This window comes from Coptis chinensis, chromosome 7, assembly GCF_015680905.1.
Source record: "Coptis chinensis isolate HL-2020 chromosome 7, ASM1568090v1, whole genome shotgun sequence".
Lineage (NCBI taxonomy): Eukaryota > Viridiplantae > Streptophyta > Magnoliopsida > Ranunculales > Ranunculaceae > Coptis > Coptis chinensis.
Window position 1 is genome coordinate 9104074 of NC_141462.1, and position 27694 is coordinate 9131767.

General features: G+C 40.1%; 4 protein-coding genes across 4 annotated transcripts; 2 read left to right on the forward strand and 2 right to left on the reverse strand.

The window, feature by feature from the left end:
* Nucleotides 1-9526: 9526 nt before the first annotated feature.
* On the reverse strand, nucleotides 9527-11431 carry LOC147485846 (PR5-like receptor kinase). The gene has a single exon (XM_086571038.1). The coding sequence runs from the start codon at nucleotides 11227-11229 to the stop codon at nucleotides 9772-9774; it is 1458 nt and encodes a 485-aa protein (XP_086427164.1). The 5' UTR covers nucleotides 11230-11431; the 3' UTR covers nucleotides 9527-9771.
* A 3531-nt stretch (nucleotides 11432-14962) lies between these two features.
* On the forward strand, nucleotides 14963-15664 carry LOC147485847 (uncharacterized). The gene has a single exon (XM_086573595.1). It carries the CDS (start codon nucleotides 14963-14965, stop codon nucleotides 15662-15664), a length of 702 nt encoding a protein of 233 aa, XP_086429721.1.
* A 2023-nt stretch (nucleotides 15665-17687) lies between these two features.
* LOC147485848 (cold-responsive protein kinase 1-like) lies at nucleotides 17688-19420 on the reverse strand. The gene has a single exon (XM_086569909.1). It carries the CDS (start codon nucleotides 19418-19420, stop codon nucleotides 17987-17989), a length of 1434 nt encoding a protein of 477 aa, XP_086426035.1. The 3' UTR covers nucleotides 17688-17986.
* A 262-nt stretch (nucleotides 19421-19682) lies between these two features.
* On the forward strand, nucleotides 19683-22342 carry LOC147485849 (uncharacterized). Its single transcript, XM_086569910.1, has 4 exons — nucleotides 19683-20162; nucleotides 20243-20344; nucleotides 20414-20574; nucleotides 21983-22342. Exons 1-4 carry the CDS (start codon nucleotides 20072-20074, stop codon nucleotides 22097-22099), a joined length of 471 nt encoding a protein of 156 aa, XP_086426036.1. The 5' UTR covers nucleotides 19683-20071; the 3' UTR covers nucleotides 22100-22342.
* The last annotated feature ends 5352 nt before the right edge of the window (nucleotides 22343-27694 follow it).

The following is a 27694-nucleotide window of genomic DNA, read 5'->3' on the forward strand; positions in this document are numbered from 1 at the left end:
CCATGCCCACAATACAATTCCAACTTCAAATCTTCTCCAAAACATTCCTCCACCAATCCCAACAATTTCCACAACCGAAAACTACCCAAAACTCAAAGAATTTGGAACTGCCGCGCCACCACCGCACCACCACCATTGTTTTGTTAATGACGGAGTCTCAAACTCTATCCCCACATTCCATTTAAACCCCCAAATCGTTCTAAAATATCAATGGCTCAAAGACGTCGGATTTTGCCGGAGCACGCATTTACTGCCGACCACTTCGCGCCGTTTTACAGTGATGAGATGGTTAGGAGAGATTGGAGTGGCTTGTGGTACTCGACAGACGATTTTTACCACGAAGATTTGGTTTGACAGTTTTATAGGACGAGGGAGTTGGATTGGAATAGAATTTTTGTTAAGGTGGCTGGGAGGAGGAGAGAAGTATCTCGATGCCACATTACAGGATTCCCAATTTACTGGGGTCGAGCCTTTGATGAACGTGACTGTTTCGGAAGGGAACTACAATGCGAGCTCGCATTGTGTTCGCCAGTCGTCTCTTAGAACCAACCAGCTGGCTGTAGCTCAGTGGATTAGTAGGAATGTCATAGGGAAGGAGAAAGTCAGCGACATCGGTCTGAACTGCCTTCACGTTTTATGGATACTCCAGGAGCAGAAGTATAAATTATGTATTTTGTAGTTTTTGAGTAACATGATTAGGGGAGTTGGGAAGAGTATTGCACCTCTCCCTGTTTTGATAACGAAGATCATGATGACCTTGAGAGCGACTCCGACGTCTGATAGGATTTGCCTGAAAGAGCACCGAAATCCTCATATTTATACGGAGTGTATCCAAAAAGTTTGGAGGTTGCCTGAAGAGAGGGTAGTTGAAGAGGATGACTCGGAGGATGAGGAGGACACGACATGTTTTGATGCCGATGCCTTGGAGAGGTGTAGGTCAGATGCAGAACGCATGACTGTGATTCATCGTGGCATGCATTCTCTCAATACTATTTGCGAAGACCTCCGGACTCGGCAGGCTACCATGCATCATAACTTCGAGTCTCGTGCCCAGCGCAAGGATGAGTGGTGGGAATAAACGAGGGCCGAGATGGAAGCTCAGTGCAAGTTCTAAGACAATATGCTTGCATGCTTTCCACCCCAGGGGGTGCTTCTTCTGAGGAGCAGTCTGTGAGGCATGAGCGTCGTCGCTGCAGGATGGATGGCTCTGGCCCATCAGGAGCTCAGGAGCCATCACCTTCCCATGTGCCTTCCACTACCAGTAGCGAGTGGTTTAGGAATATTATGAGTTGATATTGTTTTGTATTTGCTTTTTATTTAGTTTGGATGTTAATTTATGAATTCCGTAGTTAAATTTGAAATTGGTTGTTAAATGTTGTTTGAATTTCAATTTTAATATAATATGGTTCTTTTCAAATTGTGTATTGTTTTTATCGTTAATCCCACTTCCTGAATTGTTTGGGGGTGGTATTATTTACTCTAGCATGATTTGTGATATGATCCTCCAGTTAGAATTTGTGTTGGAGTGAGGGTTGAGAATATTGCCGATATGGGCATGGCTATGAATAGATATTGTGGTAGGATGAAATCTCGATAAGTTAGGCAGTTTCTGTCCTAAATTCAATCTAAAAGATATTAGGGTTGTTTTAGAATCAAGAATATGAGTTGTTTTCGTTTTCGGTTTTGAAATTTTTTTTGTTTCCGGCAATTGCCTTAAAGCTTTTTAGCAACTTCCCGATTTGTTTTAGCAACTTAAAACCTATAAAAACTTCATTCATTCTACACTCACAACCCACACTACACCTCACTTCCATCTCTCACCTTTCACTCCCACGTTTCCCATTTTTCTTTTCCATTTTAGTAACTTCGGTTGCTTCGAGCCTTCACACCCGCGCTGAGCGCTACTCGCCAAACTCTAGGCAATCGGCCCATAATTTCATCGAGCTAACCCAGCCTACCAAGCCAGCTAAAGCTGCGACTGCTCCACACAACACCGAATTCCAGTTTTCATCCTGAGCGCGACCCGCGCCTATCCCAGGCAAAAAGTGAGTGCGCCCTGCGTCCAAGTGCCTAGAACTTGAAAATCACCAAGGCGCACCCCGTGCCCTACCCAGGCATAGGTTGAGCGCACCCCGCGCCCAGAACCCCGTGGGCAAGAAAAATTCCAATTTTTTGTGGGTTGTTCCAGGATCGTTGTAGCTGTTCTAGAGAGTAGTTTTGTGATGACTTCTCCTATAGTAATACCGGAGCAGTCTTTCGAACACTTGTTGGGGAGCGAGACTTATGGACATTGGTTCCGCGAAAGGATCATGCGGTTGGATTGAGGCATCTTCCGGTAAGTGAAGGCGACTTCGTATTCACCTAAGCTTACTGAATTTTTACAATAATGTTAAGTTCTATTGTAACCCGGGATGGAGAACAAGAATTCTCCGTCACGGTTGATAACACACCACTAGAATTCAATAAGTATGTGGTAGCATTAGTTTTTTGGAATACCAATACCGATCCTATTCACACGTGGGGATATATGACCGATAATGCATACCTCTATGACTATACATATTTCCATGAGTATTATGAGGGAGGGTATTTCAGATAATGGACCAAGGCGTTACAACATATAGCCCTTGGTAGCCTGTCCCTAAATGTAGGCACCACTATGTTATTCATCCTGATGAATATTTTAGGGGATTGGCAGTTTACCTCTGCAAATAGTACCGTTAGTGACGTTTTCCTTACTTTAGCTGAGGGAGATCGCCGATATGACATTCCCCAAGTATTAGTGGCTAGTCTTAAGAGAGCCCAAAGCATGCGGCATAAGTATCTTCTTATGCCTGTTTTAGTTTGCCACATCATGCTCAGTTGTCTACCTGAATTTTGTACCCAGTTCACGGATTGGAAAAGGGTTGAAGTTATGAGACCCACCAATTGGGTGGTTCGCTCATTTCGAGTAATGACTTGGTCGGGATGGCAAGTGCAACCTCATTTGGTTGCTCCTTACACCCCATCAGACATAGTAACACTAGACAGGTTAGCACAAGTTGACGACACACGGCGGCAGGATTGGCAAGTTATCATGGCATGGCAGGATGTGAAAGAACCTCCTCTCTTTGGAGAGGAAAATGAGGATGAGGATTAAACGGGAGTTAGGCTAGTTTTTAGTTTCAGTTAGTGTCTGCTTATGTCCCAAGCAATTTATTTCTCATTAACCCCATAACGGGTGGAACTCATATAGAGTTACGTAAGTTTTTATTTTCTATATTAGTATGTTTAACCTTGTTTTGCAGATGTTCCAGAATTTCACGCGTTTCCATGGTATTTCTCTACCTTATTTATTTAAATACTTTGAGGACAAAACATGCTTCTTGTTTGGGGGCATATAGAAACCGCGTGTAATTAAGGCATCTGTTAGGATATAGATATGTACAATATGCACTTGTTTTCTAGTTAAAAAAATCAATTTTTTTAACTAGAAAACAAGTGCATATTGTACATATCTATATCCTAACAGATGCCTTAATTATAGGGGGGGGGGCATAGAAACACGTGTAATTAAGGCATCTGTTAGGATATATATATGTACAATATGCACTTGTTTTCTAGTTAAAAAAATCAATTTTTTTTAAAAATATTAATAAAAGGTTTATGCTGTACACTTAGGAATATTGGTATTGTTTTCCTTTTCTAGGCCCTTGATAATCTAGAAATCTCACGTAGTTTTTGCATTAGAATAGTTTTTAGAAACTTAGGCTAATATATAGGTAATAATCATTGCATCTATCTATAAATATGTTACATGAGTATCTATGATTGTTGGCAGTAAGTTTCTGAAATCTATGCTAGAGTACTTATTCTACAAATCCTGTGAGAATATAACCTAAAGCCTTATATGAGTGAACATTTGAGAAATGACACAAGGGAGAAGTAAAATATGGATAGAGAAATCACACGTCCACTTGCTTGATTACTATACCATATCCTAAGCGAGAATTTAGGTCCTCTTTGGATCGATATAGCAATTTTAAGGTCCTATGCACTTTTTTCTAGTTAAAAATCGATTTTTTATAGCAAGTATATTGTAGTGGAAACATAGAAACACGTAATTAAGGCATCTGTTAGGATATAGATATGTACAATATGCACTTGTTTTCTAGTTAAAAAAATCAATTTTTTTAAAAAATATTAATAAAAGGTTTATGCTGTACACTTAGGAATATTGGTGTTGTTTTCCTTTTCTAGGCCCTTGATAATCTAGAAATCTCACGTAGCTTTTGCATTAGAATAGTTTTTAGAAACTTAGGCTAATATATAGGTAATAATCCTTGCATCTATCTATAAATATGTTACATGAGTATCTATGATTGTTGGCAGTAAGTTTCTGAAATCTAGGCTAGAGTACTTATTCTATAAATCCTGTGAGAATATAGCCTAAAGCCTTATATGAGTGAACATTTGAGAAATGACACAAGGGAGAAGTAAAATATGGATAGAGAAATCACACGTCCACTTGCTTGATTACTATACCATATCCTAAGCGAGAATTTAGGTCCTCTTTGGATCGATATAGCTAGAAATTTAAACCTATGAATTATTTTCCGCTAGTCGCCCCTCTGAGCTTTTCTTTAGTCTTTCATATACCACAAATCCTTTACCCTATTACAAAACAAAACAAAATAAAAAAAATTAACCTACCCAATTCTTTGAATAAGTCTGAGAATAGAGATAAAGAATAGAAAAGAGAAGAACATTTGAAATCAAGAATTTGTTAGTCGCTTCAGATGAGAAAAGTAAGTTTCTATCCAAATAAAAAAAAAGAAAAAAAAAAAGAAAAAGTTAGAACTCTAAAAATAGAATCAAGGAGTCAAAAGCCAAAGAAAAAGAAAAACAAAATGGCTAAGGATAGAAACAAAGTGTAGAAGCAAAAGTAAAGAACAAGAGTTTCTCTAGTTGCATAATATGAAGCCTCTATTATCTCAGACTTGTCCTTTTTGAATATCAATTTTCTTCCTTCTTAAACCATCTCCTAATCCCCGCAACACCTAATAAAGACCTCTAGCTCAATTAGGAATATGTTAGTGTGATAGTAAGTGGCAGATGTGTTTGATCGACTCCGGCTTCCTTGTGTGTCATTGAGTTTGTAAGGTAAAGTGTGCCCACCGCATTACATCGGAGTAAAACTTGAACTTGAGAAAAAATCGAGTGGTTTTGTCTTGACATTTATGTGAGGACCTACTTAAGGATGCTATTCCGAGTTTTCAGAAACGGACGTGCTAGTTCAGCTCATAGTATTACTCACTGTATATATGTTTATTCGTAGATGATTGATTATTATGTATATATTAGCTTAGGTTTCGACTTGATTATTTTGTATTCATTGCTAGTGTGATATATAGATAATTGAGACATAGATAAGGAAACAATAGTTTTATTTCTGAGTCGTTGTAGTATAGATGAAGTTTGTGAGTATCTTCACTGGAAAACTTTCACGAGGCTATAACTCGTCCACTAGGGAATTCCTCGTGGTTTAAGGCCTTATTGCATATAGTCAATGCAATCGCACTCGGCGAAACGAGATTAGTTAGAACTCCATTTTTAGTCACTTATGCTAATTTCTCATATTTGCTTGAGGACAAGCAAAATGCTATTTGGGGGTGGTTTGATAAGAGCCCAAAACTGTAGTTTTAACCCCTTAACAATAATACTTTTAGACCAATTATGCGAGTAATAAATAAGAGTTAATGCTAATTACGTGCTTTTATGTATTTCAGGCATTGAAGTCAATTATGTGCAGAAATGTGCCACTTTGGCGATATAAAGGAGCAAGGGTTGGTTGCTAAGATGTTCTGTGATTAAAGGCCAAGATTCAAGGAGAAAAAGCCTTTGTAAAGCCCAGCCAGAAGCTAAAAAGTCAGAGTCAACGCGGGCAGAAACAACACACAAAAGTCAGCAGAACTTCTGAAGACCGTATCTTTGGACTCAGGCCTCGGAATTAGGCATACCTTATGTCAAAACGACCGGCTAGGAAAGAGATTTCCAATGGTCCAAACCTTGACCCAATCAGAAGAGCAGAAGTGAACAAAAAGCCTATTGAAATCAAAGCCAGATGAAAAGGGCCCTGTGGACTGAAGAAATTAGGCTTTGGGCTCGATTTTCCAGCCCAAAACATGGTCCCTCAGCCCATGCACGAAAATGTGGATCTGGTCTCCTCCATTTCCACACACAAGACTTAGCTCTTAAGTATCAATAATGTTAGGATAAAAAGTAGCCATTAGAGATAATTCTAGATCTAGTTTTGAGATTTATTCAATTAATTAGTTTTCAATTATTGTTTTACATCTAGTTTTTACTTTACAATATATTAGTTAGAACAAGTAAATGATTAATTTAGAATCACATTTAGTTTTATAATAAAGTATTCATCTTTAATTCCGATTGAGGTTATTGATTCAATTCTTGTTTAGTTTTAGTATTGTTAAATTCATAAATTAGTTGTCTTCAATTGCTAATTAGTTAATCATAATCTAGTTTTAATTATTTAGTTATCAATTTCATTTCTTAGTTGTTAATTTAGATTTGAATCTATTGATTAGTTAAATTAGTAAAGTTAGAATCTTTATATGATGTGTAGTTTTAATTCAATTGGAAATGATAGTTTGATGAATCAAGGCTAAACCTCCATTATAGGTTTGATGAAACATTGATGAAAACTTGATTGTGTAGTGTAGAATCGTTGTAAGAGTCTATTCCACTATAGAAGGTCGTTGATTCGCCATGAGAATGGGTTGGACTTCTTCACATGCTAGTTATGAATTGGTAGAGATGCCATGTATAATTAGGGATTAGAACGACCAATTCTTACTGTAAGAATGTAAGAATTGGATTACAACAATCTATGCTAGTTTATTAAGTTGGATTCAATTCCCCCCTAATTCTTATTTTAGATTCAAACCTTAGTATTCCATAGCATTTCGTAGTTGAATCATTATAATTAGTATCTTGTTCTTAGAATTCACATCGTAGTATAATCCCCTCGTAAAACTCTCATTGACTTTGGTAAGATTGATAGTCGTAGAAAACGTTGAATGCTAAAGAACTAGGAGTGGAACGAATATTCTATTCCAACTCTACTTCAATAGTATCGAGAGTAGTAATCTTTGATAAATAGTATTCGTATAAAGTTATAGTTTTACTTGCGTTTTGAGACTTCATCGTTTATTCGTAAGTAGAGTTATATTCAATTTTATCATTTTATCAAAAATCATGTCTGTTTGTGTTTCCTAGAACACGTTTAACCTGAGCATGAGACCCTTCGACTCTATTGGTCGTTGTACTCCCAAAGTGAATGTGTTGATCTGTCCAACAACATACAAATCGATCCTTGTAAAGCAACCAAGTCTCTCGCAAATAACTAACAAAATTGGAGTACTCAGCCCTATAGTGTTTTTTCAAAGCAGCAATTCTACGGTTGAAGATATCCTCAGTCCTCGATTTTACTACAGTGTTCCACGAGAACTGGCCTTTATCTACAAGTTCTGTGGTGGGAAAAAAATCATTGCATTTCTAAAGGACGCACATAGAGATATGCCATCTATAGAGATGCTTGTGCGCGTCAGGAAACACAATATCAGCAACACTCATCAAGGCCAAGTCCCTGTCAGACACGATCACAGATGGCCTTTCTTCACCCAACAAGCCGTTAAACTGACGCAAAACCCACTCATAGTCTATCGCTGTTTCGGACTGAAGCAACACTTAACCGACTGTGAAAGACTTCCAGGTTGAAGTCACCCCCACAAACTGTACAAAAGGCCACCGATACTTATTGGTTTTGTAGGTGGCGTCTATGATGAAAACTTTTGGAAAAGTTCGAGCCATTTTAACACCGTCCCGGATGGGCCCATAACAATCCCGTTATCTCATCCGTATTCGTATCCTCTCTCACCTCCTCGAAATAATGGTTTTCTGCTAACAACTCATGCAATCTCTGCATTTGCGAGCGATCGTTCATATCTAATGTCCTCACCTTGTGCCTGGCATTGTAGACTTGACATATGCTAGATAGGTTATTAGGAAACCTATGTCTGATGGACTTCAAAATTTCTTTAGGCTTAACTCCATTTTGAGTCATCTCTAACAAGAACTCGAATTGTGGAACGGTAAGTCGAGTAGCAAATGCATGTCCTTCAAGGGTCTTCGCCAATGGATGGTTGTGAACACCATTAAAAACGACAATTTTCCAACTATCGACAGTGCCGCGTTGGAAAATACATCTTAACTTAAATGGACATCAACGTTTCTTGGTTCCCGTATTTCTCTTATTAGCCTTCTCTACCTTTTTATGTGAACAATACACGCTAAACTCTCGCCAAGCTAAATCCAAATTTGGTACTTTCGGTTCCGGTTAGCATTCTCGACTTCCCCATTACCACAACCACATTACATTGTTTTCCCCGAAAGCGTTGCCCAACCAATTACGTCATTACGTGTATGAAATACCTAAAGATATGAAAGAAAACAACAATCAATAAACTAATATAATTTTATTTAGAAAATAAAAACAAGTGAAAACAATGCCTACTATGTACATCTTTCGTAGTAAATATTTCTGTTGTATCCATTGAAAGCGGTTGAACATCATCCACGTCATTCGAGTTTCCAGAGTTCTCGAAACACACCGAAGGATCCTAAATGAAGAATAGTTGTTAATTGATGTATTATGGACCCCGTAAAGACATAGCCACACTATTTGGCTTAAGTACCAAATGCCACAAACACACCGTTTACCACTGTTTGTGTTTTTCTATGTTCAAATCCTAAAACGACATGGCCACACCGTTTGGAATAAGTCCCAAATGATGTGGACACACCGGTAAAGAGGCCAAAAAACATAATTCTGTTTTTCCAAGTTCAAATCCCAAACGACTTGAATTGACACCGGTCAAGAGGCCAAAAAACAGAATTTCATATTTTTTCAAAGTTCAAATCCCAAATGACATGGCTACACCGTTAGGACTAAGTCCCAAACGGTGTGGCCAAGTCATTTGGGACTTAGTCCAAATGGTGTGACCACACCGGTAAGTTTTTTTTTGTAAGTCCAAATCCCAAACGACATGGCCACATCGTTTTGGACTTAGTCCAGACGGTGTGACCAGACCGTTTGGTGTATTATCTGACGACCTAGCCGTGTCGTTTAAACCCTCGGTGTTCGAATTTTCTCTTTCAGTCCTATATATCACTGTACACATGCATAATTACTACATGGATAATTACTACATGCATAATTACTACATACATAATTACGTTTAATTTATATTTACCTTATTCTTATTAAATGCATCATCATCAATTCTTCTATTTTCTTCATTTTGAACGTGTTCTACATTTTCTTCTTGAATGGGGTCACTTGGAACTTGTTCAGAATCAGAAGTTCAGAACTATTATATGGGCTAACACAGTAGTTCTGAATTGTCTTCGTGTGGAGTGACACACAACCTAATACAGTTAGTCAGTTACTGGCGCCTCTTCATTATCATGACTAAATGATTTATTTAAGTACTTTAGATATTCGAAAAACTATGACATGAATCAAAATTAGACACCAGATTACACTTGAGATATGATATGAGAAAGGGTTATCGACTAATTTTCTCATCAATTCTCCTCCAAGAAACAGATGCATTCCTGACATTTGGTTTTGAAAAAGCAGATGATAAACTGAAATCATATTTGAATAGTACACCCCACCGGGCACCAGAGCATAGTTCTCACTGCTCAGGATGAGCTACTGGATTCTGTCCCATACCATCTCATATGCGATGAAATGTTGCTATTGGTCTCAGTACTTTCTGTATTTGTTGTTGAACCTTCTATGCTGCTTAGGATGAAATTTATGTTTACATCTGGGGAGAACAAATGTGAAAATGGATTAGAAGGTTCCATAGCGTCTCTGTCTCCCTCAAGAATCTGCACCACTTCGCTCATGGACGGTCTGTCTGTATGAACGCGTTGAACACAGCATAGTGCAAGCTTATACAGCTTCTTTGCCTGCTCCCTATCCTTTCCCAGAAAGCCACATTGTGCCAAAAATTCGTCTAGCTCCCCTTTCTCAAACTTCTCCCAAACTAGTCTCGGCAACCATTCTTGGTCCTCATTCAAGCTGGGATCCAAGTTCCTCCTGCTCCCCACAATTTCGAACAACATCATACCGTAGCTATAAACATCACATTTACAAGTAACAACCGAACTTCGATCCCATAACTCTGGGGCAGCATAACCAGGTGTCCCTCTAAATCTATTCACAGGGACATTTGATCTGCCCCTATCATAAAGCTTAGCTAACCCAAAATCAGCAATCTTAGGACAAAAATTTGAATCGAGAAGAATGTTACCAGGCTTTATATCATAATGGATTATCGTTTCATGGCATTCATCGTGCAAATAAGAGAGTCCCTTAGCCGTTCCGATTGCGATACCATGCAACCTCTCCCAATCCATTATCTGGTTTTTGCCAAACAAAATTTTGTCCAGCGAACCATTTTCCATGTATTCATATACAACGGCTTTCATGTTCGTATCAAAACAGTACCCATACAGTTGAACTAAGTTTCTGTGGTGCGTTGTATATATTGTGCCCACTTCAGCCATGAACTGGGCTTTCACCTCGTTGTTAGAATTGAATATTTTTAGTACCTTAACAGCAATCATTTTGCTGTTTGTTGGTAGTTTTCCTTTGAAGACTTCTCCGAAACCCCCAGATCCTAACCTTGAAGAGAAGTTTGAGGTAAAACTCTTTAACTGAGCATGCGTAAATCGAATTGGGTTCCTTCTTTCCATTTCATTGAAAAACGTCTCCATAGAATTTCTGTTGAACTTTTGAAAGTCCTCGGCGGCATCCGAATGTAAAGCATCTAGTTCCATAACATGTTTTAGAAACGTGGACACTTTGCAGCTGAGATTCATAGTCTCTTCTAAGTTATAGCATCGTTTGAAAATACTTCTATCAATATGTCGATTATACTCTTGTGATAGTATAACCATCTCATCACGTTTTTTTGCCACCGCATAATACCACCGAACCACTGTTTTTGCCTGCTTCGACTTCGATTTCATACATGCATCGTCTATCATCAAATCACTGCTTAAAGCCGTCATTTCATCCATCTTAGTAGTCAACGCATTCCAGTTTTTTCGAAGATTTGAAACTGCGATCACCCCGTCCCGAAAACCCATTAAGAAGCTAAATGCTTATAATTAAAGGCCCCCTGATATTTGGTGACAACCGAAACTAAACCGGTAGATCGAGATGCTAAAGTTTGTGAGCAACCGCTAAAAAAATATCTCTTTCTTGACTTTTTGCATTATTGATCCGTGTAATTTTAGGATAGTATGGTGGTCGACATCAAAATTATTAATCCGTGTGGTACTGTGCACGTTTTTTCCTTTGTGAATTCTGTTTATTATTGACTAATTTAGTTTGTTGTTTGGATTTAACTGGTGTTAGTTGGACGATGGCCGCCTTAAACGAACCCGTACAACAAGAATTGTTTCTCTGCACTCGATTTGTTTAATTCAGTTGATCGTTAAGTGGTTGACCCAAGACTCCAAGTACTGACCAAAGAATAAATGTATCTCGATTTGTTTCTCTGCACTCGATTTTGTTTTTGCTGAAGGCCAAAGATTGGATGCATTGGATCTTGTCTAAATGTATCTTTTAGAGCACCTGATCACATCCACAAGATTAATAAATGCAACGCAATCCACAAGAATAAAAATGCAATGCACAAAAAAAAAATGGAGGTTTTCTGGAGTCTGGGTATTAAGGTGGACATATCTCAGGCCTATGATACTCTCAGCTGGGAGTTCTTGTACGAGGTGCTTGCCCCATTTGGTTTTGATGGTAGGTGGATATCATGGGTGCACGTGCTACTCAAGACTGCCAAAATCAGTGCTAGTGAATGGAGGTCTTTGTGGTTTCATGGGTGTGGGTAGGGGGGTATTGGTAGGGGCCTCAGGCAAGGAGACCCATTGTCCCCTTTAAGTAGGAGCATCAACTACTTAAGGTACTTAAGGGACATGAGGATGATTAAGGGGCCATTTGTTTTTTTCTTGTTAGGCTTTTGAAGTATAAGACCTTTAAAATAGTGTTAAAGTCGATAAAGTATAAAAGTCCTCTTATAAGATGTGGACTATTTACTCCTTTTTTTCTTTTTTTTTTAAAATAAGAACTTTATCACTTTTTTTATTTTAACACTACTTTTTAAATATAGAGAGCTATTGATTAAAATGTCTTAAAAGACCTCGAGGTCTTATACCTCTTATAAGATAAGATGGCCTGATTTTTGGACATTTTTTTTTTTTTTTTTTTTTGCCTCTTATAAGAGGCATTCTATAAAATGTTAAAAAGAGGCTTCAATTCTATAAGTACCACAATTAGATCTACTTCAATTCTATAAGTCTTATAACTTAAAAAATGACTCAAACACCCCCGGCCCATATACCCCTAGTCTCATTTATCTCTTCTTCCATTTTCATTATCTTATTTTCCAAATAACTCCATTACCCTAACCACCACCACCACTACCGCCACTGCCACCACCACTATCACCACCACCACTACCATCGAACTATTAAGACTATCACCACCACCACTGTGCTATTAAAACGACCACCACCACCACTACCACCGTACTATTAAGACCAATATCATTACCTCTACTATCACCACCACCGTACTATTAAAACTATCACCACCACCACCACCGTGCTATTAAGACATCCACCACTTCTACTACCACCACCATCACCATGCTATTAAAACCAATATCATCACCTCCACTACCACTACCACCGCCAATTAAGGTAGTTTCCTAAAATTGATATTCTAATTATCAAAATTGATTTGAAACCGAAAATCAAACTATACGTTTATTTCAAATTAATATATTCAAATTAAATGTGATGTAAAGTAGGGTTATATTTGTCAAATAACCATCTATAAGATGTCATGTATTTGTTTTTTCTATTTTTACAATTGCTTGTAAGAGGAACTTAAAATTAAAAACAAACCACTTTATAAGACCATCTTATAACACATGGTCTTATAAGACCCTCTTATAACTTAACCCAAAAAAACAAATAGCCCCTAAGCCTTTGTGTAATGCTAATGGGACCCATAGCCTTTCTCATTTACTTTTTGCCGATGATATTTTTCTCTTCATGAATGGTGATGTTGGAAATAAGGTTGGATAGATGCCCACCAAGATAAGGATAAACCACTGAGTATAGGACTCTATCCTATCTGATATTAGATGAGTATAGGACTCTATCCTATCAGATATTAGATGAGTATATGACTCTATCCTATCGATATTAGATGAGTATAGGACTCATCCTATCGATATTAGATGAGTATATGACTCTATCCTATCGATATTAGATGAGTATAGGACTCTATCCTATCCAATATTGAGGAGGTGGGAACCTCTATAAATAGACCCCCCACCTCTCACATATTAATCATCCAAACAACAAGAAAAGCTCTCTTTCCTTTAATGGCGACCTCCAACATTTTCTAAAGTAGAAGCCCGGTAATTTGTGGAGATTCCATAGGTGGTATCCTCCCTAGCCATTGTCGGTTCTTGGTTCTTGGTTCGTGAAAAAGGTTGCTTCCGTTAAGTGGTTGGAACTTGACTCCAAAGAAAGTTAAGAAGAAGAAGATCTTGAGTGTGCCAAGAATATCTTCTCCTGTAGATCAAAGCTTGGAACTTCAAATTGAAAGCTGTGACCAAGGTACGATCTTCTGTTTCCGCTACGCTATTTTATGCATGTGGTATAACGTAATTGTATATATCGTAGGAATCATGCATGAGATATCGATAGAATCCTACAGGTGACATTAATGATATTGTGTGTGTGTCAAATCTTCTCGATGCATACCAACAAGCACCTGGCCAGATCATTAACAAACAGAAGAGTAAGCTTTTCTTTGGTGGTATGCATGTCAATCAAAGAAATGAGATATTTTATCAGCTGGATATACAAGAAGGTGCTCTCCCCGAGAAATACCTTGGGCATCCCTCTAGTGCAAGGAAAGGTAAAAGCAGGGGTGATTAGTGGACTGGTTGATAAAATCAAGAGCAGAATTATTGCTTGGAGAGGGAAACTTTTGTCCTTTCATGAAAGAGCAACTCTGATTAAATCTGTCCTCTCGAGTATCCCAATCTACAACATGAGCATTTACAAATGGCCACCGAATATCATCAAACAAGCTGAGACTATAATGAGAAACTTCCTATGGATTGGAAATCTATCAACGAGCAGGGCTGTCACTATTTCTTGGGAAAGAGTGTGTAAACCTTTTGAAGAAGGAGGACTGGGGATAAGAAGACTAAAAGAAATCAACATGTCTTTGCTTATGAAAACTGCATGGCACATTCTCACAGCTGATGACGACTTTGCAAAGCATATGAGAAGTAAATATTTCACTAGAGATGGTGAGATGATTACTTACTATGTCAAGTCCTCTATATGGTCTGGTATTAAATGAGCTATGAAGGAGTTGCTTCCTAAATGCCAGTGGATTGTGGGCAATGGTAATAAGGTGGATATTTAGAGAGATGGGTGGTTAAACAGTGTATCATTGAAGCAAGCTCTAAATATCTCTGTTATGGAATTAAAAGGTTGTAGAGCCAAAGTTTCAGACCTCATTGTAAATGGAAATTGGGAGATCCCATAAATCATACAAGAGGTGATTGAGCTTGCTGGTTTCAGTGTTGCTTCCCTAGCCAGTCCTAATGAAAATGAAGAGGACCATTTGGTATGGATTCCTGATCTAGGGGGTGAATTCTCAGTGAAGTCGGCCTTTGAAGAAATTCGAGTTAAGAGTAACAACAAAAGTTGGCATTCTTATGTCTAGAATTCTCATGTTCCAGTAAAGACGGCTACCACTGCTTGGAAATTGATCATGAATGTTGCTTCAGTTGATGTTAATGTCCAGAAAAAAGGAGTCCACTTAGCATCCAGATGCTATGTATGTCAGAAGAATGAAGAAAGCCTTGGTCATTTATTGTGGCATTGTGAGCATGCTCAAAGAATTTGGAAATGGATGATTGATACTTTTGGGTTTCGAGTTCAATGCGCCTCTTTTGTTGAAACTATTGATGCTACTAAGTCGTGGAGTCCTATGATTAAACAACTCTGGGATATCGCGGTTTCTACCACTATGGTGACACTTTGGCATCATCGTAATAGGATTTATCATGAGGATAAGACCGTAAACTTCAGCCTGTGTTCTGGGAAGATAAGAAAAATGATTAGGGCCGCGTCTATGTTGATCACTGGTCACTCATTTCAGAAAATGGCAGATATGAATATAATGAGAGCTTGGAATATGCTGGTATTTCTACCAAAAGCTCCTCGTATTAGGCCATGTTGGTGGACACCGCCGGCAGAAAGCACAATTAAGGTCAACTGTGATGGATCGACTGTTGGGAATCCCGGACCAGCTGGGATTGGGTCAACATTTAGAGATGATTCATGTGAGTTTCTTTTGGTTATGTGGAAGAAAATAGGAGTTAATACTAATTATCTAGCCGAGTGTTTAGCCATAGTTGAGAGTGTGGAGATTGCAGTACAAAGAAACTGGAAGAATGTGTGGGTTGAATAAAATTCAGTGGCAGCGGTTTCTGCTTTTGGGTCAGGCAAGCTTCCATGGCAACTCAAGACTAGGTGGAGCAAATGTATTTCTGAAATGCATCAGTTCATGATATCCTCAACTTGGAGAGAGGCAAACTTTTCGGCAGATCAGGCGGCAAAAAAGGCTACAACGATGACTTCTGAAGTCCTGTATGTGTATCACGGCAAGCCATCATGGTTATATAAATGGGAGGCTGTGTCTAGTACCTACTTTAGGTTTGATTAAGAGGGATATGTGCTTGATGAGATGCGCTTGGAGGCCTACCTAGTAGGGTTGCAACAACACCTCATTAAAGTACATTACCCAGTTTTTCATTTTTTTTTTCCTTTTACACTTTTCTTATTGTAATTCCTCCTCCCCTTTTTCCCATACTTAATATAATTCTTAGCTCACTTAGCAAAAAAAAAAAAGATCACATCCATGTATGAGCCGAGCAATACTAGTTAATATAACTGAATCTCAAACAATTATATATAATGAATTGCTATGTTCTTTCAAATGAATGTGAGGAACAAACACATGTTATACATTGAAGTGGTGCCTATGTTCATTCAATATTGAAACTCTATAAAGAGAACCTCTGTAACAAGGAAATAAGTCGTGGTCTCATTATCTCTCTCCCTTTCCCTCCAGTGTTTCGTTTCGAATGTAGGTTTCATTAGAGTGCTTTGAGAATTCTTCAGTATTGCTAACTGCATAATTCTATGGTTTGTTGTATCTTCGAGGTAATTTGCCTAGACCCGATAACAAACACTTGTAGTGGGGGCAAATAACACCTTAAGGATAGTGTTATCTGCATGCCTCAAACCGTTGTCAAATTTATGATCATTCTCCCTGTTCCCATATCATTCTCTGTTGATATTCTCATTACTCTTAAGGTGTTATTCCAATGGGGAATAAATCAAACATGACTGCTTTCAAAGTTATGAACCAAGACTTTGTTAAGTTGGACAAATTCGACGGAACTAACTTCAACCGTTGGAAGGACAAGATTATGTTCTTGCTTACTGTCCTGAATATTTCCTATGTGCTGGATCTGAAATTGAAGCCATTTCCAGAACCAAGCGAAGCAGATATCGTGAAAATTACTGCAGACCAAAAGAAACGTGAGGAAGATGAACTAGTTTGCCGAGGACACATTTTGAATACACTTTCATATTGTTTATATGATCGATACGCTTCTATGCAACCTCCAGTGGAAATATCCAAGGCTTTGGAATACAAGTACAAGATAGAAAAATCGGGTACAGATAAATTTCTTATATTCAAGTATTTCGAATTTTCTATGACCGATAACTTGTCTGTTCTTGACCAAGTTCACGAGTTGCAAATCCTTGTCACAAAGCTCCGAGAACTTAAAATAGTTCTTCCTGAATCCGTCCAGGTTGGGGCTATTATCGCAAAATTGCCTCGAGGGTGGAATGATGTAAGGAATAGACTTCTGCACAAGGCAGAAGACTTCTCTTTGGAGGAAATACAGAAGTACTTGCGAATTGAAGAAGAAACTTTTGCACATATTCAAGTATATATATCAGGCTGGCTACATCGACATATAAAAATGATATCCAGAATTGACATATGTAATCCAAAAGCAGACTTGCACATTATTCTAAGGGCTGATTTTTTGTAGATATTACCTCCCTACCATAGTATCTCCACAAAAAATTAGCTCAATTGGATGTGTCTAGTCTTGTAAAAAGAGAGTTAAAATTCTAAAACATCAGATAAATTTTGGTCTTAAAGACATATGTATTGGTGATTTTATGAGATAGATTGTTTTATGTACTGAAGGACCACATAATGAGAACTTTAGAACTATTATATGAGCTAACACAATAGCACAATAGTTCTGAACTATTGTCGATCGTCATGTGGAGTGACACACAACCTAACCAGTGCTGCTACACTAAATGTGTATCATCTGCCACATCACTATGTTGAATGAATGTGCCAATTTCCAGTGTTAGTGTAGAATTATTGAAACATAACACAGTTAGTCAATTACTGGTGCCTCTTTATTGTCATGACTAAATGATTTAAGTACTTAAGATATGATAATCGAAAAACTATGACATGAAATCAAAATTAGACACCAAATTAAACTTGAGATATGATATGAGGCAAGGGTTATTGACTAATTTCCTCAATTCTCCGCCAAGAAACAGATGCATTCATGACAATTTGTTTTGAAAAAGCAGATGATAAACTGAAACCATATTTGAGTAGTATGTACACCCCACCAGGCAACAGAGTATAGTTCTCACTTCTCACTCCTCAGGATGACAGGATGAGCTACTGGATTCTGTCCCATACCATCTCATATGGGGTGAAATGCTGGCTATTGGCCTGTTTACTTCCTCCATTATTTGTTGTTGAACCTTCTATGCTGCTAAGGATGAAATTTATGTTTACAACTGGGGAGAACAAATGTGGAAATGGATTAGGAGGTTCCATAGCGTCTCTGTCTCCCTCAAGAATCTTCACCACTTCGCTCATGGATGGTCTGTCTGTAGGAACGTGTTGAATACAGCATAGTGCAAGCTTACACATCTTCTTTGCCTCCTCCCCATCCCTTTCCAGAAGGCCATACTGTGCCAAAAATTCGTCTAGTTCCCCTTTCTCAAACTTTTCCCAGACTAGTCTCGGCAACCATTCTTGGCTCTCACTCGATGTGGCGTCCAGGTTCCTCCTCCTTCCCACAAGTTCAAACAACATCATACCGTAGCTATAAACATCACATTTACAAGTAACAACTGAACTTTGACCCCATAACTCTGGGGCAGCATAACCAGGTGTCCCTCTAAATTCATTCACAGAGACATTTGATCTGCCCCTATCATAAAGCTTAGCTAACCCAAAATCAGCAATCTTAGGACAAAAATTTGAATCCAGAAGAATGTTACCAGGCTTTATATCATAATGAATTATCGTTTGATCACAGTCATCGTGCAAATAAGCAAGTCCCTTTGCCGTTCCGATTGCGATACTCTGCAACCTCTCCCAATCCATTATATGTTTTTTGTCAAACAATATTTTGTCCAGCGATCCATTTCCCATGTATTCATATACAACGGCTTTCACATTAGTATCAACACAGAACCCATACAGTTTAACTAAGTTTCTGTGGTGTGTTGTACATATTGTGCCCACTTCAGCAATGAACTGCGCTTCATTAAAATTGTAGTTTAGTACCTTAACAGCAATCAGTTCGCTATCTGGAAGTTGCCCTTGGAAGACTTCTCCGAAACCCCCAGATCCTAAACGTAAAAAGAAATTTGAGGTAAATCTCTTTAGTTGAGTATGCGAAAATCGAATTGAGTTCTTTCTTTCCATTTCACTGAAAAAAATCTCCATAGGATCTCTGTTGGCCTTCCGAAAGTGCTCGACGACACGGGTATGTAGCCTATTGCGTAGTTCTATCACATGTTTTAGAAACGTGGACACTTTGCAGCTGAGATTCATAGTCTCTTCATAGTTATAGCATCGTTTGAAAATACTCCTATCAATATGTTGATCATACTCTTGTGATAGTATAACCATCTCATCACGTTTGATTCCCACCACCTTCAACCAATAAAGCACTTCATCTGTGCGCTTCGATCCATTATATTTAACCTTTATCTCCACTCTTTCGCTTAACTCCTTCAGTTCCTCCATCTTAGCAGTCAAGGCACTCCAGTTTTTTCGAAGTTTTCCAACTGCGACCGCCCTGTTCCGAAAATCCATTAAGAAGCTAAGCCTTGTAAATTTGTAATTAAAGGCCCTGATATTTGTTGACAGTTTAAACTAAACTTTGAGAGCAGCTTATAGTTTGTGAAAATGTGAGAAAGAGGATGAGGATTAGATGGAGCTTTTCTTCGACTTGGGTCAGTTTATTGCAAATTTGTCTTTCCTTGACTTCTCGCCATCATGGAAATATATTGCGGAAAGAAAAGGAAAATAAGATTAGTCCACCACTCCACCTTATCCCTTCCCGTGATATATATGTATTTGGGTGTAATTTCAGGATAGTTTAGAACTTCCGCAATATGCATGAAATTTCTATGATCAGCATCGAAATTATTCAACTGGGTGTTGGTGTTAAAATCAGGGGGGGTATTATATTCCTCGAGTAACGCACCACCACTGGGAGACAAGACAACAATTTATTAGTTGACTTAAACGTAAACAAGATACTAAAACCCAGGACGACGTACATCAATATCAATATCAAAATCCTTAGGAAAATCTAACGGTGTAGAACCTAGGACGACGTACATCAATATGAAAAGATCTACTCATCTACGGCTATATATAAAACCCAGCCCCTGGAAACTTCAAAATCCCTAAAATTTCTGCAAAATCTAAATAAAAATCCAAACAGTTTTCTTTCTCTCAATGGAGTCACTTCACTTGAACAAACTCATCTTACTTTTGGCAGCTTTTGTTTTAATCATACCATCGATCCATGCCACGAATGTCAAATACTGTGAGTATCTTTTTTCATTATCTAATAATTATTGTAGATTTGCGGTTTAATATTTTGTGAATAATAATAATAAATTGCAGGTAAGAAAATTAGCTATCCGGTTAAGGTATCAGGAGTTGAGATATCACCGAATCCAATTACAAGGGGCAAACCAGCTACTTTCAATATCTCTGCTTCTACAGGTGACATATATTATTTTCCTTTTAATTTATGGTGTCACAAATCTTATTATTATGTTTTGTTTTAATCAGATGACAACCTCACTGGAGGGAAAGTGGAGATAGATGTCAAGTACTTCGGCTGGCATGTGCATTCTGAGAACCATGATCTATGCGAGGAAACTCCCTGCCCTGTTGCACCTGGCGACTTTGTGCTCTCTCACTCCCAAGTTTTGCCTGGAATCACCCCTCCAGTAAGTCATCCATCCTACTTAGATATTCCATACTTGTCCACTACCCATATAGTTGCATTTCACTGTTTGCTCAGTGTTGAACTTAGATATTAGATTCTTAGTTGAGAATTTTACATTTTTGAGTAAAAAAGAAAATGAATCTTGCATCTCAGCCCCTTTCAACTAGGGTCCTGTGTATTGGGCACTCATCAAATTGGATTGGGCAACCCCTATATATATATATATATATATATATATATATATATATATATATATATATATATTACAAGTTTGTCATCAAAACCCAGGCCCAACAACTAATCCAACCGGTCTCGCCATAACGAAACCCTCGGGTCGTTTGAGTGTACACTCAAACGGTCTCGCCATGTTGTTTGAGTATATACTCAAACAGTTTATCCATATTATTTGAGTGTACACTCAAACGATCTCGCCATGTAGTTTGAATGTGCACTCAAACAATCTCACCATGTAGTTTGAGCGTACACTCAAACAACCTCATCACCATATAGTTTGAGTGTACACTCAAGTGGTCTGTGCGTGTTGTTTGAGACAAAACTTTTGATTTTTAGCTAGACGATATGTTGGGGTCGTTTGGGCAGTCTCTAAGACAACATGGCGAGGACAACATGGTGGGGTCGTTTAGGGACTCTCTTGGGTGATATGGCTGGGTCGTTTGGATTTAAAAAATTCGTTTTGTTTGTCACAATGTTCATTTTAAAAATCAACTTCCACTTAATCAATCCAAACTCGAACTCAAACTCGAAACGATTTCATTATGCTTGGACAAACTCAAACTCAAATTTAATTAACCCAATCTTTCACCCAAACTTCAAAAAAATATCAAGTTTAATCAACCCAATCTTCCACCCTAATCAAGTTTAATCAACCCAATCTTCTACCAAATCAAATTTAATCAACCTAATCAAGTTTAATCAACTCAACCAAGTTTGAGTATATACTCAAACGGGACACGATTCGAATTGGGTGAAATCGCCAACTTCAATTCCCATTGTTGATTCACAACTCAACACTTGAGTATGAACACGACAGAAAACTCGAAGTTTTTTTTTTTTTTTTTTTGGGTTCAGTCTCGCGAGAGAGATGATACCGGCTAAAAAGGTTTGAAAAAAATGGTAGCCGGTATGCGTTGAGGTGTGCGGGGGGGGGAGGAGGGTGTATTGGGCTATTGTTGTTGGACTTAGTTGTCGGGCTTGGGCCAGAGGCTGTCCAATGCAATTTGATGAGTGCCCAATTAAATCACCTTCAACTACTGTCAACCGGTTATAATTGTTATGACCTTTTACATTTGTATGTCTATTGGTATTGGCACTTTTAACAGTTGTTCTAGTCTTCTACACATATAAGCTATTTAGTGTTTAATGTCTCTGACAATCCATGGCATATACAGGGATCATACACACTGACAATGAAGATTCTCGGAGGAAATGGTGGTGAGCTGACGTGCATTAACTTTGACTTCAGCATTGGGTGGTATGCGGAGGATGAGGCTGTGGCAGATAGTTGAATGCTCATACTGCCTAGTCTGATGTGTAAATTTCTTTGGTTTCTATCTCGAGTCTGCTCAACTTATAACACCCTGCTTGGACCCCCACCTTATGTATATTTCTATCTCTGACTTATGTGACTGCCGAAATACCAAAGCAGTGTTATAGTGATGTACCAGGTGGTTATGGTTTTATAATATGAAGTCTGGAATCTCATGTTAGGTACTCAGTGTCTTGTTATAAAAACTGTTTCCTTGAAATCACATGTTACTGTTTCATGGAAATGCTAGGGTAAGGTGTATTCGGAGGATCAAAATCATCAAAGTATACTGGTTCTGATTTTTTATTTATTGGTGCCACAATTTTTTGTATGTTGTGACCAAGGTGAAGTGACCCCCAAAATAGCTATATAACAAGGACACACCATATTTTTTATATTTCAAAAATAATCCGTGGCGGATATGTGTCTCATTTCAGCCGTCTCATACTCTTCTTGTCCGTGGTGGATATAAACAATGTAGCTTAACAAAATAGGAAGGCCAAAATTTTGGATATGGTCATGAGGTTTTTCCAACTCCAATTGAAAACCCGGGACATTCCTTTTCTTCTTCGTCTGAGTTGAAAAAGGAAAAGAGACGCTAAGCGAATCAAAAGAACAATAACGAAAGACCTTGGAAGGATGTGCTGTATATGAATTGAAGGTTGTGATTCCCAAATAGAAAGAATGTCAAGAATTTCGTGCTCCATCCAATGGAAATGGTGAATAATTTACTCATCCCCAGTGCCTTCGATTGGTTTACACATCGCGTTTGTGAGTTTGGTGTGTTTTATACTTGTCCTTTGTGATCTTTGTGATGTATGTGGGCTGGAATTTCTCGCAAGAAAACCCTTCTCACTTTACTCTGTTTTAGGGGCTGACATTATAAATAAAAACAAGGATGAGCACTCTGAAAGGAATAAACAAATTTATGCTGCGCGCTGATGTACTTCGGTATTTGGACGCCAATGTTTGCAACTTTTTCGATTCACGTCCATAGCACTGAACCATTAAATTGGTGAGAAGCTTGAATTCAAAGAAAATGATAGGTGTGGATCAAGTAGCCTAGGAAAATATTGGGGAAAGAGGCACATGCCATTCAAAATGTTGGTGGTTTACATCATGGCCCAAAATATCGCCGAGATATCTGATATCTCGCCGATATATCTCGGTAAATTGGTACACCAATATCGATATTTCTGATATATATCCACCGAATATTGAACCCCTTTTTTCCGAGATATATCGGAATTTCCGATATGAAAGTTTATATCACCAATATAATCGATATTTCCGAGATAATCGATATATATCAGTTGACTTTTTGACCAATTGTTAATAACTTAATATTGAAATTTCCGAAATTTTCGATATATTCGAGATATATCGGCGAGATATCCGATATATATCGGTGAGATATCCGATATTTTAAAAACTTTGGACTGGTCACAAAAAAAACCGATATATCCGATATATCTCGGTTTTTGGGTACACCGATATATTAACCGATATCGAAATTTTGGGCCTTGGTTTACATCGAAACCACTTTGTCTGCCAACCATCTGCAAGTAGGCAAGAAGCATGTTCCCATTTGCTCATGTCACGTAAAAACTTGGATCATTTAAATGGTTGAAACAGCCCATAGTCCCTTTCACCCAGCCTCATACATCAAGTTACACTCTCAACTATCGAGCTTCCCAACTTCTCTTATTATTATTCCTCATCACATTCGCATGATTCACACAGCTCCAAGAGATCGGCTGCCACCTTACTGGTCATAAAATGGGTTGACACAAATGCCCCATCTCGACCCTAGGATAGATATAGGTCCGCGGGGCGAGACCTAACAGCTGGCTAGTCGTAGAGTTGTCTTGTCTGTGACTCTCTGTTCAAATATGCATCATTATTTTTTCTGACAGCCATGTGCTACCTCTGGTTTGGATCCTTGAACCCCTTCCACGTGTCCTTAGGCATGTGTCCTATGGCATGCCTAACTGTACCTGCCTCTTCGATTCTTGCGAAGACACGCATCCCCATTTGGGTGGTCCGTGCCTCTGCTGACGTGTTTTCCCATGCCCATTATACCCTTGTCTCATCAAATCCCGAACAAACATCTTTTCATGCACCCTTCATTTCCCAAACTCTTCATTTTTCTTTTCACGCACAACCTTTTCATTTTCCCTTACCTTCTTCTCCCACCTTCTCAACTTTTCCAACCTTTCTCCATACTCCTACTAGTGAAATCATCTCCACACCTTGCTTCCGCGCCTCCGTCATCCCTTGCCTGGCTACAACTTTACCCCAATCAGGTTTGTGTCTTTCCTTCTCGCTTCAATTTTGGTACACATTAGTTGATCTTGTTTTTTTTTTTTTTTTTTGTTGCGTTCCCCTTTTTCCTCATCGAGGGCCATATCCCTGTCTTGCTTCTCTTATCCTCTAACTGTTGGTTCTTACCATGTCAGACTCTGATTCTGGTGGCTTGTCCGCTACCAGATCTGCGTCCTCGACCCCTCCATCTGTGTCTTCACCCCTAGATCTGCTGACTCTTCCCCCATATCGGGGTCTTCTAGCCCCGCCGCCGATCACTTGGAATCCCCTTCTCCCGCACCCACTCATCCGTCCGCTGCCCCTTCCACCTCTGGGAGACAATTTGTGCTTCCTTCCCCGCCATCCTAAACCTAATATGGCTGCGGTCCAGGTGGCTTACGGCATTTCTGATGATGTGATCCTGGAACACGTGCCTGGTGTCACCCACTTCCCTCATCTAGTCCCATCGCGGCCATGCTATCTAGTAGTCACCGTGGGGCCGATAGCCGCCGGGTTACGCTTCCCCATATCCTTACTAGATGTCAAGGTTTGCAACCACTTCAACATCCCGCCCTGCCAGGGCATTGGTAATTTATGGCGGATCATGTATGTTGCCAACTACTACAACAAGTCGCACACTTTGCAGATTCGCCTCCATGACATCACCGCCCACTACTTCCTCAAGAAAAAGTACCAAGTTTGGGAGCATAGGATACCAATCCTTCTGTGTTCGTCCGCGGAAGAAATCTTTTGTCCTCCGTGTGACCACTTCTGATAAGGTCTAGCACCACTACCCCCTGTATGTTTCGGGGAGCTTCCTTTCTGCGGACCTTCCCCCTGAAGTAACCTTGAGGCAATTTCATTTTCTTTGATGCGGTGAGTGTGGTTAGTTGTTCTGCTTGGTCTCCTAAGAACCCCACTGTACTAATGCGTATCCTCTTTAATGTGTCTCAGGTTAGATTCCTAATTTGCTGTCTCGGATATACGTCGGTGTCTCTTCTGATATTTTCTCCAACTCTGCGACCTAGGGAGCGGCCAGTGCAGCGTTCTTGGCATCGATTCGGACAAAGGCAATGCACTCCTTCTTGATCCTTCTCTTCGAGACATTGGCAAGTACCGGGTCCTCTTTACAGATTGCCGCCACCAAAGGAACGAAAACCTAAACCTTCTCCGCCCAAAGCCCGTAAGGCGAAGCCCCCTGTTCATAGATCTTTCGATTATACCACCAAGATTTCCCGATCCAAAGCACTCGCCCAGAAAGCAGCCGCCATTACGCCTAGCAACATTCCCCGATCATACTCCTCCATCGCTGACTGGGAGGACAAATTTTCTAACCCAATTGTCCCTACCGCTGCCATGGACGTGTCTAAGCTCAAACTTTGGGACATCGATTCCTACGGCGATGCCCCTACTGATGCTGCTGCCAAGGGCCCTCCCGCCAAAAAGGCTAAGATCTCCGCCTTCACCTCTTCCGCCAGTGAAGCACGACAGGGATCACCGCGGCCCGTGGCTTCACTATGCCGCTCTGGGAAGGAGGCTGTCCCCATTGGTCCCCTGCCCCCGGGGCCAGTAGAAATCTGGCATCCCCAGTTCAAGGCTAGGGATCGGGACGTCACCACCTGCGACTCTGCGCTAGACAACCCGGCGGTGGTTGCGTCCCTGTTCTTCAGCTCCCATCTCGCTAGGGATCAATCTTATGGGGATTCTGGCTCCTTCGCCTCCCACAGGGCTGCGATCTACACTGGCTGGGAAAGGGTATGTCCTTCACATTTTAGTTTTCCTCCATTATCGTTTGCGTTTCTCTAACCTTGTCCTTGAGCCTCGATGTCGGCTATGTCATCCGCGGCCTCACCAACACCCTAGACACCCTGGAATCTGTGAAAAATGAGATCCATGGTCCTGAGGGGTGGAAGGCGAAGTGCACCCAACTGGAGAAGGAAAGAGAAGACGCCCGCCTCTCAGTGCTCAACTATCAAAAGGACTGCAAGCGCGCCGAGCAAGCCTATCAGGACTATGTGGCTGGCATCTCCTCACAGCTGGAGAGCCAGAGGGAGGCTAATTGAACCGCGGCTCAAGCCCTCTTAGAAAAGTCGCTGACAGAGGTCGCTGAACACTTCGAGGCCTTAGCCTCCAAGAAGATTGCCAGGGAGCTGAAGCAACAACTGGAGGCCCTGACAGCCGCCGGTTGCCTCCTCCCAGCTCAGACTCCCGCCTCGGCCATTCCAGACTCCGCAACCCCTTCCCCGACAGTCGTGCTAGAGGCTGCTATCCATCCTGGGGTAGCAACCTCCCCTATTGATGTTGATGCCACCGTTATGGGTGAGGATGGGGGGCAGCTTTCCGCGGATGTAACTGAATATCCCAAGTGACCATCTTTTTTATGTTTTGTACTTTCACTATAGGCCTTGTATTTCTGGGTACTCCCAGCAGGGCACAATAGACTTGATTTCCTGTCAAACACTGGCTTCAGATATGTTTTCTGATTTGCATATCAAAATTTTCTTTTTTTGCTTAATGCATTGCCCTCGACTCATTATTGCAACCGGGGTACCGGGCCAGTACTTGTTTATCATCCATGTTTCTCCTCCCATACCGCTTCTCTAACTGTTGCTAACGTTGTTTAGGGGCAGCTCAATTTCCCCAGTTAGGTTCGAACCGCGTAGTCCGCAAATACTTCATTCCCACCTGGACTATGGAGATGTTGGGGCAGGACAGTTTAGCCCCCAACTTAAATTCAGGTCTTGTGATCTGCAGAGGGTTCCCTCCCTCCGCTGCCCTATAGACGTTGGGGGCGACCCGGGTTGCCCCCAAGTTGAACATGGAGATGTTGGGGGCAAGTCAGTTTAGCCCCCAAGTTGAATTTGGGCCTTGTGGTCCGCAGAGGGTTCACTCTCACCGCTGCCCTGGACATGTTGGGCAACCCGGGTTGCCCCCAAGCTAAACATGGAGATGTTGGGGGTAGGTCAGTTTAGCCCCCAAGTTGAATTCGGGCCTCGTGGTCTACGGAAGGGTTCACTCTCTCCGCTGCCCTAGTGATGTTACGGGCGACCCGGGTTGCCCCCAAGTTGAACATGGAGATGTTGGGGCCAGGTCAGTTTAGCCCCCAAGTTGAATTCGGACCTTGTGGTCCGCGAAGGGTTCACTCTCTCCGCTACCCTGGAGATGTTGGGGCGACCCGGGTTGCCCCCAAGTTGAACATGGAGATGTTGGGGGCATGTCAGTTTAACCCCCAAGTTGAATTCGGACCTCATGGTCTGCGGAGGGTTCACTC